The sequence below is a fragment of the Pelobates fuscus genome, chromosome 1 (assembly GCF_036172605.1).
Source record: "Pelobates fuscus isolate aPelFus1 chromosome 1, aPelFus1.pri, whole genome shotgun sequence".
In the NCBI taxonomy this organism is placed as follows: domain Eukaryota; kingdom Metazoa; phylum Chordata; class Amphibia; order Anura; family Pelobatidae; genus Pelobates; species Pelobates fuscus.
This window is the reverse complement of record NC_086317.1, coordinates 25,787,824-25,803,674: the sequence shown is the minus strand read 5'-3', so window position 1 is coordinate 25,803,674 and position 15,851 is coordinate 25,787,824. Positions and strand designations below refer to the sequence as shown.

General features: G+C 43.7%; 1 protein-coding gene across 1 annotated transcript in view; it reads right to left on the bottom strand.

The window, feature by feature from the left end:
- The window catches only part of TMPRSS3 (transmembrane serine protease 3), a 107,130-nt gene that overhangs the window by 7,328 nt on the left and 83,951 nt on the right, over positions 1–15,851 (bottom strand). Inside the window, exon 13 of the mRNA XM_063444827.1 lies at positions 1,534–1,676. Coding sequence (XP_063300897.1) covers positions 1,534–1,676 — 143 coding nt within the window. The remainder of the gene's footprint in view (positions 1–1,533; positions 1,677–15,851) is intronic.

The following is a 15,851-nucleotide window of genomic DNA, read 5'->3' as shown; positions in this document are numbered from 1 at the left end:
ACTGACCCCTACCGTGTGGGCTCCACACCAAACATTCACGTGTTTTTCTCCCAGGATGCTGTGTTTCTGAGAGATAATTGAGTGAGAAAGCTATAAATGAATTATCTCTCAGATACAGGAAACATATACAATATTGCAATTTATCCTAAAAATACATTTTAAAAACATAGGAACCCCCTTGAAAGTCCTATCACCGAATAGCTGAGATCTGAGCGTTCACTTTGTCAAAATAGCGCTCAGATCCCTTTGGTTGTTCGGAAACGCCATTTGAATAAAGTTTGGACCGGTTGGCCAAGAAGTGATGCCCCAAAATAGTTTAATGGAAAACAAGACAATGACCGGTCATCTTTCAGGGGTTCTCACAAGAACACCGATGAATGCTCCCCCTGGCTGTTAGGGAGCAAATGCTCCCCCTGTTCGGTAGATCCTATATTTCATTTGCCTAGTTGGTTGGGAAGTAGGCAACCAGCGGTACCATCTTTGCCCGGGTTCGCAGAGACCCAAGGCCAAAAACTGTTCCAGGCGTTCGACCACCAGGTACCGCTGCCTGCGTTTGGGAGACAAAATGGCCACACAGGGAAAGCACTCAAGTTAATCACCAAATTGTGGTTAACAGCCAGGGGAGGTCGGCATTCAAAGGGCTATAAAAGGGGGGACCACACACCAACCATTTGGAGGACGAACAAGGGGATACGGACCACCGAACATCAGGGAATGGAGTTTGTTACACCATGGTCTAGTTCTGATGCTCACATCAACATTAAAAACACTTTTTTGACGGTAAACAGGGGGTAATTAAGGGCACTCTGACCAGTCTGTGGCTACGCAGCACACTGTGATTTACTGTGTGTTCTGACACCTTTCTATCATTGCCAGCATTACGTTTATCAGCAATTTGAGCTGCATTAGTTCTTCTGTGTGATCAGACCAAATGGGCTAGCCTTCGCTCCTCACATGCATCAATGAGCCTCGGGTGCCCATGACCCAGATGCTGTTTCACAGTTTGTCTTTCCTTGCACCACTTTTAGTAGGTCGTAACCACAGCATAGAGGAAACACCACACAAGACTTGCCATGTTTTTGATGCTCTGAACCTATTTAGCCAAAGTCACTCAGATCTTTTTGCGTGCCCATTTTTACTACTTCCAGCACATGCAATTCAAGAACTAACTGTTCACGTGCTGTCTGGTATATCCCACCGCTGTGACAAGTGCCACTATAACAATATAATCAATGTGATTCACTTCACCTGTCAGTGGTTTTAATGTTGTGGCTGGTCAGTGTATATTGTGTTCATATATCAGGAAATACATGTTTCCACAATGCAGTGCAGTTACAGAGGTACATGCAAGGGAATACTGGCACAAGAACAGTTAACCTTTTTCTAATGATTCACATTAAGGGCACCAAGCCCTATTATTTTATTAGTATTTGATCAACGGGAAGGGTTTAGTTATTATTTAATGGGTGACTTTATTTCAGCCCATGATTACTTAGGATGCAATTAATATTTAATTTCCTCTTGATTTCCTACCTGACAGGTGTCTACCCCTCCTTCTAGAAAGCCTGCACACACCATGGATGGCGTTATAACACCCCCGTAGATATATTTTGTGTTGCACACGCGATTAGAAATGAGGGGAACGCCAGCATAATCCATTGTTTCCGATGTGTCACCTGGAATAAAAGCAAGCAGAAGATAGGATCACAGGACAATTGTTTAAACTGGTTTATTTTCTTCAAATTTAAACTTGGTTTTTAATAACATTTATCGTGGCACTTATTAACTAAATATGGAATTGTGGTGATTAAAGGGTACTTTTATAAATTAACCTTGTTACACCCCCTTAGTTTTCAAGCAGACAACAGGTTATGTTACTTCCTGGTTTGGTTAGTTCAGCGGAGCTAAACTCAAGAGGCAGCTATTGCCCAGAGCTCCTGCCTTGCAATTACTTCTCATTGAGCGGCATTGAGAAGTCTGTGATTGGACAGCCACGGATTGTCTGGGCTGGGTTAGAACGTGAGGGCTTGCAAAGGCTACAGACAATAGACCTGCAGCCATTGCAAGCTTTTTTTTTTAGATAAACCCGCAATGAAAACATGCATAATTAAATGCGTATATATTTTCATTGGGGGTTTATCTACTAAACAGTGTTTTTTTTTTCTTTATTTGGAAAATGGAGTGTTCCTTTAAAGAAAGGACTGAAAAAAAAATAGATCACAATAACTAGTTTGGTAGACTCCAATTCTTATTATAAAACAAATATTGAAGTTTGGCTATTTCACAAAAAGAGTTGTAGTACAATTTAAAAAAAAAAAAAAAACTAAAATTTTGGCTAAAAAATATATGATGAAGGAAACAATTCCCCTATAGACACTGATTGGCTGCTTTGGCCTGGATGATACAGTTTGGTTTCAATTCACTACCATTTGATGTGTAGTGAATAAACCCTGTGTCTTCGAGACTAAATAGCATATTCCCATCACTGCAGGCACGGTTAGAATTTAATTCTGAGGATGCACAATCAGGGGGACATGTACGAGAACTAGTATCTGTATGTCCCAAGACTTGCAGGGTTATTCTAGTAAGTATTGCCAGGAATTCAGTGAATTCAAATTGAATCTCTAAATTTAGACCAAAATAGCAATATTGGAAAAATTATATTTTCAGCTCGGCTACTTTGGCCTTAAATTGAAATTCTCTTTGAATTTACTTTGAATTCTCTCTTTAGTAAATAACCCTGTTAGAAAGCATTTCAGCAGTTAATTAAAAAAGTAAAGTACTGAATATAAACAGATAAATAGTGTGTCAGTAAATCACACTGACAGGGTTTTTTACTACAGTGAGAATTTCAAGTGAATTCCAGGTGAATTTTAAATATAAGGTTAAAGTAGCTGAACTGAAAGCATAGCTGGCTTTTCAATTTTGGCCTTAACCCCTTAAGGACCAAACTTCTGGAATAAAAGGGAATCATGACGTGTCAGACACGTCATGTGTCCTTAAGGGGTTAAAGGGACATTATAGGCACCAAAACAACTTTAGCTTAATGAAGCAGTTTTGGTGTATAGAACATGCCCCTGCAGTCTCACTGCTCACTTATCTGCCATTTAGGAGTTAAATCCCTTTGTTTATGCTGCCCTAGACATACCTCCTAAACTCTTCCTGTAAAGAGCCATCTTATGTTTACACTTCCTTTATTGCACATTATGTTTAATTTAGAATTTCATATCTCTTGCTCTGTTAATAGCTTTCTAGACTCCGCAGGAGCCTTGTGTGTGATTAAAATTCAATTTACAGAGCAGGAGATAAAAACTTTTAAAACAAGCATCTAAATGAAAATGAAACCATTTTTTTGTTTTCACGCAGGCTGTGTCAGTCACTGCCAGAGGAGGTGTGGTTAGTGCAGCATAAACAAAAACAAAAGTATTGTAATTCCTAAATGGCAGAGAATTAAGCAGTGTGACTTCAGAGGCATGGTCATGGGTTCAAGGCACCCTTAATATTTATATATTTTTCCAAGGCGCCCCAAGTTGAAATGTCTAGGTCGTATAGCGCTGCAGCATTTACTGACGCTATAGTGTAATGTATAGTGTTGGTGTTGGAAGAGGTGCTTGTATATAGTTTTAGTATTTTAATACAGGGGTGTGTTTATATGTAATATTTGTGTTAAATTGCAGGAATGTGTTGGTATGTTGTACTGGTGATTGACTGCCTGAAAGTAGGCACATACACTACTACATACATACATACCTACACAGATAGAAATGCACAATAACACACACTTGCATATATATATATATATATACACACATGACACATTCACTCAATACATATAGATACAAACACATACACACACATAGATACACACCTACAGATACACACACTGACACATACACACACCTTAACACACACGTACACCGATATACACACACACAAACACTCTGACACACAGACACATGCAGCCTCACACACACAAACACTGACACATGCACACACCATGACACAGATACACACCCTGACACACTGATGTGTGCGCACACACAGACACACACACATACACACAGAAGCCCACTGACATATATACACACACACAGATGCACACCCTGACACACACACATGTGATTTTTTTTTTTTTTTGCAAATCTTTTAATGTAGAGAAGGCAATAAGAAAATGAGGCTCGTAGGCCTCCATGGGAAACATTGTGGAAAGATGTAGCACAAAGCATTTGTCATTCCATTTTAGGATACAACTTTTTTTTTTTTTATTCTTTATTTATGTCGTGCATGGATTGACAAACAGATTTGCGTAGCCATAATAGCTGGTGCAATCTTATCAATAAACAATAGTGAACAACACTGTGGCTTTATGTACAGTGCACATTTTCTTTTTTTTTTTTAAACAGTGGAAGATTATCTTAAGAGCTGGAAATATATGTCTAGATTGCGCATCTGTTGCATATTTACCATAGGATGTACTGTCTAGACTGAAAGTAAATTATAGCAAAATAAATAAGAAATAGATTGAAATAACCAACTATATAACATCGATGAGTTGGTTTAGACATGCTAAGCTAGACAAGCTTATGAGGAGTTAGGTCACGTTTACAATCATGTTAACTACATAACTTTGCGTTCCTGAGGGGGTCGAAGAATGGTTATCTTTTTTCCCTCTCTCCTTCCCTCTCCCTCTCCTGCGGCATGCACAATTTTTATGGTACGAACATAAGCTAAACAGAGTGTTGTACTGCCTAGGTAGGTTAATCAATCTGAAAATCATGGTACAGTTGTATGTAGGTGAGTTGGCTAGGAGACTTGCTAGGTTAAGTAACATACATATAGGTCAAAATATAATACCAGACTGTGTCGGTGTTAAACATGCTAGGCGCACATGAAGGGCAGTCGTCCTATATAGATTGCTAAACAATAACATTGTGAGTTCAGTAGTTGGAAGTCCTGTCTATTAGATATTACAGACTGTATCTTATACATTTGTCTAGCGCTTAGTGGGTCTGAGCAGGCTGCTCTTGGGCTGGAGCCGCAGCGAGACAATAATTTTAAGACAGTGCTAAAGCAGTGACATTACGGGTTAAACAGTAAAAACCTTATCATGGGGTGGGGTTAACCACGATTAACTTAGCTAAAATAACCTCGCTAGAGTAGTTGTAGTGTGGTATTCTGTTTTGCAATATAACAATATCTGGTCTTTATGTGATAAATATACATTTAACACGCTGGAATAAGATTCGCTGAAAAAGCATATAGAAACAATAGGCCATAGTCACCAGTCACTGGTGGGAGCAGTATGAGGTATTAACAATTATCTCATCTGCAGTGATAAGTGTCCCGTTCAGCCAACTCCTGCCGGAGGCATTGCACAGTCCCGGTTAGGTGTCCAGGCGTATCTTGTTCTCAGGCGCTGCCTGTGCTCGGGAGGTTACCCCTTCCGTGATTGTGTATCTTTGTTGGTTCGGTTTGGTTTGGTGTTGCCGCCTTTTTGGGCCTCGTCTCGCTGGACCCCCATGGGCTGGGTGCTGTAACGTGGCTGCGGAGTGTTGCAGGCTCATCATGGCCGCAGGGCTCAGTGTTTCTTTTGCTGGGGTCAGCTCCAGTAAGTCTCTTCATGATGTGCAGCCTCTTAGCCGCTTGTGTTGCAGCATTGGTCGGGGAGAGGTGCTTGGTGCTGCGCTGATCAATGTCAGACGCTTTTTTCGTGTGCATCGCTTGCTTTAGGGTCCCTGTGTTGCTTGTGTGCGTGTGGGAGCGTGTGTTTCTCAGGGCCCTCTGGTATCTGATTTGCCTGACGGCCATCTTAGATGCTCGGGGTACCCGCTCATAATATTTGCGTCTCACCGCTAGTCTTATCCACGAGGCCACTGTTACGTCAGCTTGTCGGTGGGTTGCCCCTTGGCTTTGCAGGGCTCTCCTGAGGCCTGCACATAGCTGGTCAAACACTTCCACAGGGGATATGTGTGTTTTAGAGCGGTTTCTCCGTTTAGTAGCTCTAGGCTGGGCAGCCATTTTGACTGTACCTTGTGGGTCAGTTGCCCCGCCGTGTCTTGTGTCTGTATTGCATGCTTTCCTTGCTGGTCTGTGCGGCCAGGGTTTGTGGACCGGGATATCCCCCCCGGTCCAATGGGGGGGGAACGGGACTCTTTGTATTCCTGCTGAGGGTTCAGGCAGGGGTTCAGGCAGGGCCCGGAGCCATCACCAGGCCACATCCTCGTTGTCTCGTCTTGATTGGCAGCATTCCGGTTTTCGATATCGGAATCCTCCACCCGTCTTTCTCGCTGATTAAGTCCCTGTTTGGTGCTGTTTGTGGGCGGCAGGAGTCCCGGTAAGACGCTCGGGAAGGTAGTTTGTTAGGGAGCTCCTGCATAGTGCTGCCATCCGCCATGCTTGTCAGGCCCTGCCACATGTGATTTTTTTTATATCTCCTTATATGTCCAGGAAGGGTGGCTTGGAGTCCTGGTTCTGCTGGCTGATGTGAGTGAGGGGAGTGCTCCTCTCCCCTCTTGCTGAGGCTTCCTCCTCTCCCTCCTGCGCTGTCTCCCTGCATGAAGCTGGGAGGAAGTGACAGGCTGTCACTTCCTCCCAGCCGGCCTACATTACAGGGGCCCGGATGCGGTCTTAAAGGACCACGGCACCTGACCGGGTCCCTGTTCAACAGAAGTTTTTCCCTGTGGTATAATCATACAGTTTGGGAACCGCTGGTCTATACACTAAAACTGCTTCATTAAAGGAGCACTATAGTGTTAATAGGTCCCCCCCACCCTCAGGGTCCCACTCCCGCCGGGCTGAAGGGAGAGGAAGGGGTTAAACTTCCCTCGGTGCTGAGGAACTCTCCTCCCTCTTCTGACGTCAGCGCTGAATGCGCATGTGCGGCAAGACCTTTTGTCTTTCAGCCAAATTTACTAATACTAAGTAAAAATTACTTAGTATTAGTAAATGCTGCCCCTACTCGCTATACCAAAATTAATTAACCCCTACTTACCCCCCTCACCCTACAAATAGTGAGGGGGGACCAATAACTAAGTACCTGTAAATAAATAAATTAAAACTTACCATTTGATGTCTTCTTTTTTTCTAAAATCTAATTTTTTCAGCTCCAAAAAAGACCAAATAAAAAACATAATAACCGTTGCACTTTGAAAAAAAAAACCTGAGCGCAAATCAGACGGGGAAAAAAAAAACGGCGCTGAAAAAATTATCCATCTTTACCCATGGAGGGCACCGCGCAGACTGAGTTCCGCAGGGCGTGGGAAGGCTTATAAAGCCTTGCCCGCCCTGCAATTAGGCTTAGAGCACTCTGGTTGGTTGGTTTAAGCAGGTAAGTCTCTACAGGTAAGTCTCTACATTTACCTGTCACAGCACTCTGATTGGTTAGCTTGAAATCCAACCAATCAGAGTGATCTGTGTCATTTTGCACAGCGTGGAATTTTCCCGCGCAGTGTAATTTGACGCATAACAACACTCTGATTGGTTGATTGAAAGTAACCAATCAGAGTTATGAGCCACAGGCTGCTCACTGTTTACTAGACATGCCCCTACTCGCGGCATAGCGAGTAGGGGCAGAATTTACTAATACTGTGTAATCTTTACTTAGTATTAGTAAATTTGTCTGAAAGACCAATTTAAGTCTTTCAGCCTTTTGGTAGATAGCTCCCTAATAATGTGGGAATTAGGGAGTTATCTATCTACTTATTCATTCCCATCCATTGACTGGATTTACATTTTATATGAATGTGTGTTACTTGATTATTGTAAGTGTTGCAAATGCTTACAGCTGAATCCTGGCTATGTTTGTATACATCTTTTTATTTAAACTGGTATACAGTGTAAAATTCTTCATTCTTCCACTAGGTAGGTATATTAGTACTTTGGCAATTCTGTGCTTCGGAACTTCGGAACTTCTGCAACTTCGGAACTTCGGCACTTCGGAACTTCGACACTTCGGAAGCATCCGAATGTCCGAATTGCCCGAAATTCGTCTGAATTGACATTCGAAACGAAACGAATTGCACATGTCTAATAAATAACTGCATTCCATCATAATAATATGATCTTTAAAGATACTCTATCAAACTGTAATCTCCCACTAGTTTATCATTTGTACACCAGGAGAACAGGAATACAGATACTTGATAAAGAAATGACACACTTTCAGTTCCGTCACATACTGTTTACATCAAGGCACACCTATTGACCTCACTCAATCTTGATCTGATCTATAGCACGGAATCTAGAATTATTTGTATTTAAATGTAAGAATAACTGAAAGTAAAGGGAACAAATATTGGTTTAGCAACGTAAAATGTATACATGACTGTTTTTTAAAGAACAACCAACTGAAAAAAACGCAGAATACATGCCTATTAAAGTTTGAAGGTGAGATAACTCACTTAACCTAATATGCATGATGTATATACCAGCAAATGTATAAACTGGTTATGGTGCAAAGACCCTATCACTATAGCCTTCTTGTTTATAGAAATAAATACTTTCTGAGGGGCTGACTCCCTGGGCTGTCAATCAGCCTGTTGGAATAGTCTCTTCCTGGCTGACATTGTCAGTTTTGTGCAACTTTTGTATCTGGTGTCAGTACACACATCATACACAGCATGCTAACCTCAGATTACTGGAATAGGCTGCCCGTGGCTGCCCAACTCTCAGGCAGTTTAACTCTCTAATTCCCTGAGAAATATAAAACCATAAATAAGTTCTGTTTTTTTTTTTTTTAATCTTTGTAGGTGTAAACATTAGAGAAACAAAAAACATAAAGAAAGCAAAAAGAGACACACAGGCCAGTTCTGCAGCCAATAAAATGTAAGTTTTTAAGGCCTGGGAAATACGTGTGCAACTTTGACTAACAAATTAATCTAATGCATTAAAAATATGCACGTTTGCGTGTAGAGTTTCCTTTAAAAGGACATTGTAAACACTCTATGTGCTTCATCTCATTAAAGTGGTTATAGTACCTGATAACCCCTGACTTTATCCTTCCATTGCATTAAACGAGAGCTCCGACTAATGAGGAAACATTAACCTGAACAGCAATGAGTGGCAGTGATTGGTTGAGAGTGTCAGCTGACAGTATTCAGCCTATCGCAGCAGTCCATTTTTGGGATGAATTTGTATGGCTAGAAGGAAGTATGTAATCCCGGCCTTAGCCATTCCTCCAGCGGAGCCTTTATTCTGTGTTAAACTGTTCAAAAATGGTTTAAAAAGGAATATAAACTACATGCACTGTAACTAATTGTATGACATGAAATGGTTATATAATCTGGAGTGTGCCTTTATATATATATATATATATATATATATATATATATATACAGAGAGATTGTACCCCATGGTAGCAAGCGTAGCTAAGTGTAATGGAGGTCTTGACAGGGCTAGGAGGTGGGCTTAGTTGGGGATGGCTAGGATTGGCTGTTTAGGATATGGGCAGGCCTAGGATATATAGGGTGGCCATCTTGATTTCGCCATAATTAATCTGCTCACCAGTCTGGGTTGGTGGATTCAGCCTAGTCGTGCATGCGGAAGGACCATACCAAACAGTTTATCGTTCGGCAAGCGCTTAAGGGGTTTTCTTCCCTGGATCTGTTTCAATGACTACGAGGTGTGTTTGTTTAGGGCGGCATATATACTGGCCTTTTTCGGCGCTTTTCGCATCGGGGAGTTGGTGAGCACTAATCTGTGGGGCCATGGGAGTGTTCAAATAGGGGATGTTCACCAGATAGGGTGGTTGTTCACCTAGCTCGGTCTAAAACTGGGGAAGGGCGTGGATGTCATGTTCCATGGGGTCGGTCTTATGCCCCGTCTTCCAGGTTTCCCACTAGCTGGAGTGTTGGCCGTGAGGTGCTGGTTCCTTCCTGGTTCACGCCGACGGGTCAGCGCTTTTGCGCTTTCAGTTCCTCAGGGTCTTCAGGTTGGGGCTGGAGAGCTTGCGGCTTCAGCCTGGCCAATTTGAAACACATTCTTTTCGTATAGGTGCTGCTACGGAAGCCACAAGATTGGGATTTGTGGACGAGCTTATTAAGAAGATCGGTAGGTGGGAGTCAGTGCTGTTCCTGTCCTACTTGTGATTAAGGCGTTTGGTGTAGACGGTGCTGTAGGGGTTTGGGGACCCGCAGTTAATTTTTGCTCTTGTTTTTCAGTAGGTCATGTTGTCTGGATCGTGGGCCATTCCTACATCTTCTGGGCCAAGAGGAGGGCTGCAGCTCGGTTTAGAGGTCAGCAGCTGGGCTTTTTGGAGGACCAGATTGTGTTGAAATGGTTTGGCTATCGGGGTTACGGGTGGCAAGTGGTTTGCTGAGTGGTCCTGGGTCTCCTGGATGGCAACCGGCGATCTGATATTCTTGTGTTTCATGCGGGGGCAATGAAATGGGTTTGGTCCCCCAGAGGCAATTAGTTAAATGGATGAAACAAAACATCAACAGGTTCAGGACATTAATGCCAGGGCTTATGGTAGTTTGGTCAGAGATGGTTCCCCGACTCCGCTGGAGGCACGCGCGTGACCCATCTGTGATAGTGTGCTCCAGGGGTAAGGTTGATGGCCAGTTTTGTGAGGAAGTTGGGGGGTGTGGTAATCCGGCATGGGGACCTTGAAGCCATTTTGCCGGGGTATTACCGGTGGGACGGGGTCCACCTCTCTGATGTGGGGTGGGATCGTTTCAACCTGGGATGCAGGAGGGGTTAGTATGGGCCCTGTTTCCTCGGGGTGGCGGAGCTCAGACATCTTAAGGGGGTCAAGGTCTGACCTTATGACGGGGTTGGTGAAGGTAAGGAAAAGGAAAAATATGGTCTATGGTCAAATTAAGAAGAGTTAAAAAAAATGATTGGTTGGTTACAATGTTGGTATAATGTTGGTGGAATTCGAGCCCGTCGGTGGCTCAGAACCGTGGAGGTGTAGGAGTATCCGGGTATACCCCTACCAGGAGGCGGTTAAGCATTATGTTGCACTTTATTTATGTATATATTTAGGTGTTGTTACACTGTTGTAGAAATGTTTACTATATGGGTCTTTGCCTTTATTAATGACAGACGGGTATGTATGTATCGGTGGAGGGGCAGGGCAATGACTTTACATGTTCAGTTTATATTTTTTAAAAGGTTATTATTATATGTATGATGTCTTCAATAAAGCTGTGGACATATTCACCCATACCTCTGAGTTTCCGCGTTTTAATGGTAACAGGGGGTGAGGTTGGGGTTTTGGGGAATCTCCACCTGCCCATATAGCGACTATGCACCGGTCAAGAGAGAGGAGATATAACAGTAACTTGTATTCTGTGGGAAAATAATCAAGTTTTTCTGAGATATGCAGAATAAAGAACATTACAGGCACTCGGGGATAGCATAAATCGCAGCTTTATTGGGGCAAAAGCAGCAATCTTTCGTCCCTACCGGGTCTTTATTAAGCTTGAGAAAGACCTGGTAGGGTCAAAACTTTACTGCTTTTGCCCCAATAAAGCTGCTATTTTTGTTAACCCAGAGTGCCTGGACAGTTCTTTATTCTGCATATCTTGGAAGGGAGACCTGGCTAGCCCTGGCTTCAGAGCACCTGGGTTATTTGGTGAGTGTGGCATCTCTACTATCAAGTTATTCTGGACATCATAATACCCCACAAGAAAAACAATGGAGTGTTTAATGATGTCTCCAGCAGTCATTGAATGCATTATATTCCCATAATATGCACTTCCCCATTATGTATCTTCTCTTTCTGACTTCAAAAATGTGAAAATGCTGGTCTTCTCTCATCTAGAATCTACACTAAATCTGCCCTTATGATTAAAATATTAATAAAACCACCTATTTTGTTGCATCTGCCTGCCCCCAATCTTATGTGGTTCAAGACATTGAGTATTTATGAAATAGCTCATTTAACTAAACAGTAGATTTGTGCACAGTGAGAAAATTCCGCTCGGCTGATCCATTTTTCGTTTCAGTAGATTCTCAACACCAAAAAAACTGAATCACAAGACCCATAACAGTTTAAAAATGCTCCTATCAGTGGATTACAAAATATCAATAATATCTGATATCATTGGGAGCATTCTCCCACCATTTGGTTCACACATCATGTAAGAATAGTAATCTACAGAGGGAAAAACAGTCAGCGCAGTAAACACACAAAAAAATACAAATCTAGATTTATATCATTATATACAATATATTTATTTACTATAATATAATATATAAAGATTTTTTTTAATGCTTCTCCTTTTTCCCTGTATTGCACACACCACTTGATCTGTGAATAAAATCAATGTTTAGGGGGCGGAGCCAAGCAGCCAAGCCGAACGGTCGCATGTCAGAGGAGCTCCTCACAAAAACGCCTGAATTAAGCTAGAATAGCGACATAAAGCCCTAAAACTGCCTGCCTTTCAGCCCATAAGGCGAGGGCTTACCACATAGGCAGCAGACCACGGAGACGACATACCAGAGATTGACCTGAGGCCTACAAGTGGCCTACTCAGACGGCGCGGGGGAAGTGGCCGATCCCTCTGCTAACTGCTGTCAAACTACTTGGCGGTCTCCCTGACACACTCTCCCCCCCCCCCCTGCCGGAGAGGGATATCCCAGCACACGGCTCACGCCTCAGGTGTACGGTAACACTCTTGACTCACCTCCACTGCCAGTCCAGCGCTACACAACATGGTGGATGCCACGTGCCTGCCAAAACACAGTTCCTTATTGCCACCACTCTTGGAACGGCTGGACCGCCTGCTAGCCGACTTCTGGGCAAAGCTTTCGGCATGCAGGAGCGCTCCAACAGCAACACCATCGGCAACATCCCCACGGGTCACCAAGCCACGACCCACGGCTCCAGGAGGGGCAACACTACAACCTTGAAGGCTGGGAGGAGAAGGCGGTAGACTCGACACAAGCCTCAGTGAGCCAGCAACAGGCCCAACTAAAAGGCTACAAACCCCAGGTCTGCCCGCTCAAAACCCCCCTTCCCTCACGGTGATCACCAACCCTCCTGGGCGAAGACACCACGACCGAGGCCCTCAAACTCCCAGACACAACCCAGCCCAGTGCCTCTGCTTAAAAGTGATGGGGCGAGGAGGGATCTCCGACACCTCAACAATTTGCACCGACAGGGGATTCCAGCTACCGCCAGCTTCACAACCCTCGCCAGAGACAACAAGCCCAAGACAGGCTAAACACAAGTCTGGGGACTTTTGTCACCACACACTTGGGATCCATCCCGGCTGGGAACTGGAAGAGCACCGAATGGGGGGACCCCCACCGTCTACTACTCCAGGCACCAAACCTATGGCTGATGGGGATCGGTTAAACCACTCCACCTGGACTTGGCGTCACTTGATATGGATGCAGCATACTATGCTCAACACGATGTGTGCATTTAATTTATGCCTGCACCAAGGCTGACCATCTTGCTAGCAAGCAACAGATTTTGAATATATCGAATAATCACCAGCACTAGCTTAACGATAACCATGCAGTCTGGAAGCAACTACCATTACACCTATCACTAGCATATTCTGCAATAGCAACACCTTACTCTTTAGCGCTAAACATATGTTACTCTGCTTCTCTAATATTATTTAACCTTAATGTCAGTATTCATTACGGTCTCTTATGTTTTATGTTGCCTGTTTTACTGACATAGCTACTGCTTAACCCAGAATCAAGCATGAATACTATAAGCCTGTTTATAAAAAGCTTCGTTAAACGACATAAAAATAAAAAAGAGGCACACATGATTCAGAAATGTTAACCAACAATGTTATTGAACCCTATATTGTATACTGATCGCACATTTCCCTTTCTCTCTTCTGTACCCCATCTCGTATGACTCAATAAAAGAAAGATTGCCAAAATCAACATTTAGCGACTGTCCCCTAATAATCAATCATCTTTTTTCCCATCAATTATCTCTTTTTTTTGGTGCCTCAGGTGGAACCCAGAATCATGAACCGCAACAGACATGGTCGCCCATTGCGCTATTTTGTTGGTTCGCAATTCGCGTTAAATACAGCTCGGAGTTCATTAATATAACCGGTTAACCCTCGTACTGAAACAAATCTACAAATCTACTAAAACGTGAGTTACCCACATCTGGAAACCACTTATGCTATTAACATTAAAGTCAGTAAGACCACTCACTGCTTAGTGCATGAGCCCCTGGATGTGTGTTGCTTGCCAGCATTGTACCAGAACATATTTTTTTTTTGTTTTCACATAAAACTATTGTAATCATCGCGCACAAAATGGGTTCTAATCTGTATTCTTCGCGTTCCCCAGGGAGAAAAGTCTTTTGTTGATGAAATAATCTCCTAGCCATGGCGGAGAGATAGAGCTCTACATGCAAACGCAGCTCAGAGTTTTCTCTTTTGAAAAGCGAAACCTTTTTGCCTGGCTCGGTAACACTACCACCTGCTGCGATCCCATATCTGCTTTGAATCGGTAATAACACAGATGTTTCCATGGCAACTGGTTGTGACACGATGAATTCAGTTGCAGGTCAGAATTATGCAGGAGAGGAAAACAAAAAGCCAACTTAATCCCTAATTTAAATAACTCTTAGAGACGTAGCCTAGCCTGCACAGCGTTACTATTATAATTAACAATCTGAGAAAGAACAGCTAGAAGAATAATGCAGAAAATTGCAGGTACAGCTGCTCGCAATACAAACCTCACAATACAAACCTTTTAGCACAGAGGCTTTCAAATAGTTTTCCTCTCTCCAATTGTTGAATTACATATTATTACAAAAGTTTTAAAAACGCAAAGAGAAATTGTCACCATTCAGACTTCTACACACTCCAAACATAGTTATTTGTAGTTCTTTATGCACAAAAAAAATTTGGTTGAAGTTTTTTTTTTTTTTTATGATTATTATTTTGTTTTGCATCATATGCTCTTTTGGCTGCCAATATCATTTCTATGCACATGACATGCAAATCTATCTCTCCTGATCTCTCGCCGTCCATCTTTATTCGTGTCTCTTACTGCCTCTCTGCTATTTCAAACTGGATGCAGGGCTCGAGTCCTGCAGGAACGCGTGGGAACGGCGTTCCTGCACTTTTTCCACAGCAGGAACGCCGTTCCCATTACTAGTCCTGCAGGACCCAGGGCTGGCACAAGCGGCTGCCAGAGCAGGGGGGAGGACAAATCCGAATCCCCTGCCTCTGACTGGGGACTCGGATTTTTAAACTCACCTCTCCCCCTGCAGTCAGTGGAGTCGTCCAGCCTCTCCTGATGATGTCAGTAGGAGGGGGCGTGACTTTCTTTGCTCTTCTCACAGGACCGCTGGGGAGCAGAGGAAGTCACGCCCCCTCCTCCTGACATCATCAGGAGAGGCCGGCTTACTCCACTGTCCCACCCCTCCTGGCCCAAGGTAAGCCTCAGGGAGGGGGGAAGACACTTTAGTTTTTTTTTTTTTATCCCTTTCCTCAGTCCCTGTCCCCCTATTTAAGTTCCTGTCCCCCATTTAAGGCCCTGCCCCCCCTCCTCAGTTCCTGCCCCCTCCTTAGTCCCTTTCCCCAGTCCCTGTCCCCCTCCTCAAGCCCTATCCCCTTACTCAGTCCCTGTCCCCCTCCTCAGTCCCTGGCCCTTTCCTGAGTCCCTGTCCCCCTATTTAAGGCCCTGTCCCTCTTCCTCAGGCCTGCCCCTGTCCCCCTATTTAAGGACCTGTTCCCCTTCCTCAGTTCCTGCCCCCCTCCTCAGGCCCTGTCTCCCTCCTCAAGCCATGTCCCCTTACTCAGGCCCTGTCCCCTTACTCAGGCCCTGTCCCCTTACACAGGCCCTGTCCCCTTACTCAGGCCCTGTCTCCCTCCTCAGTCCCTGTCTCCCTCCTCAGTCCCTGTCTCCCTCCTCAG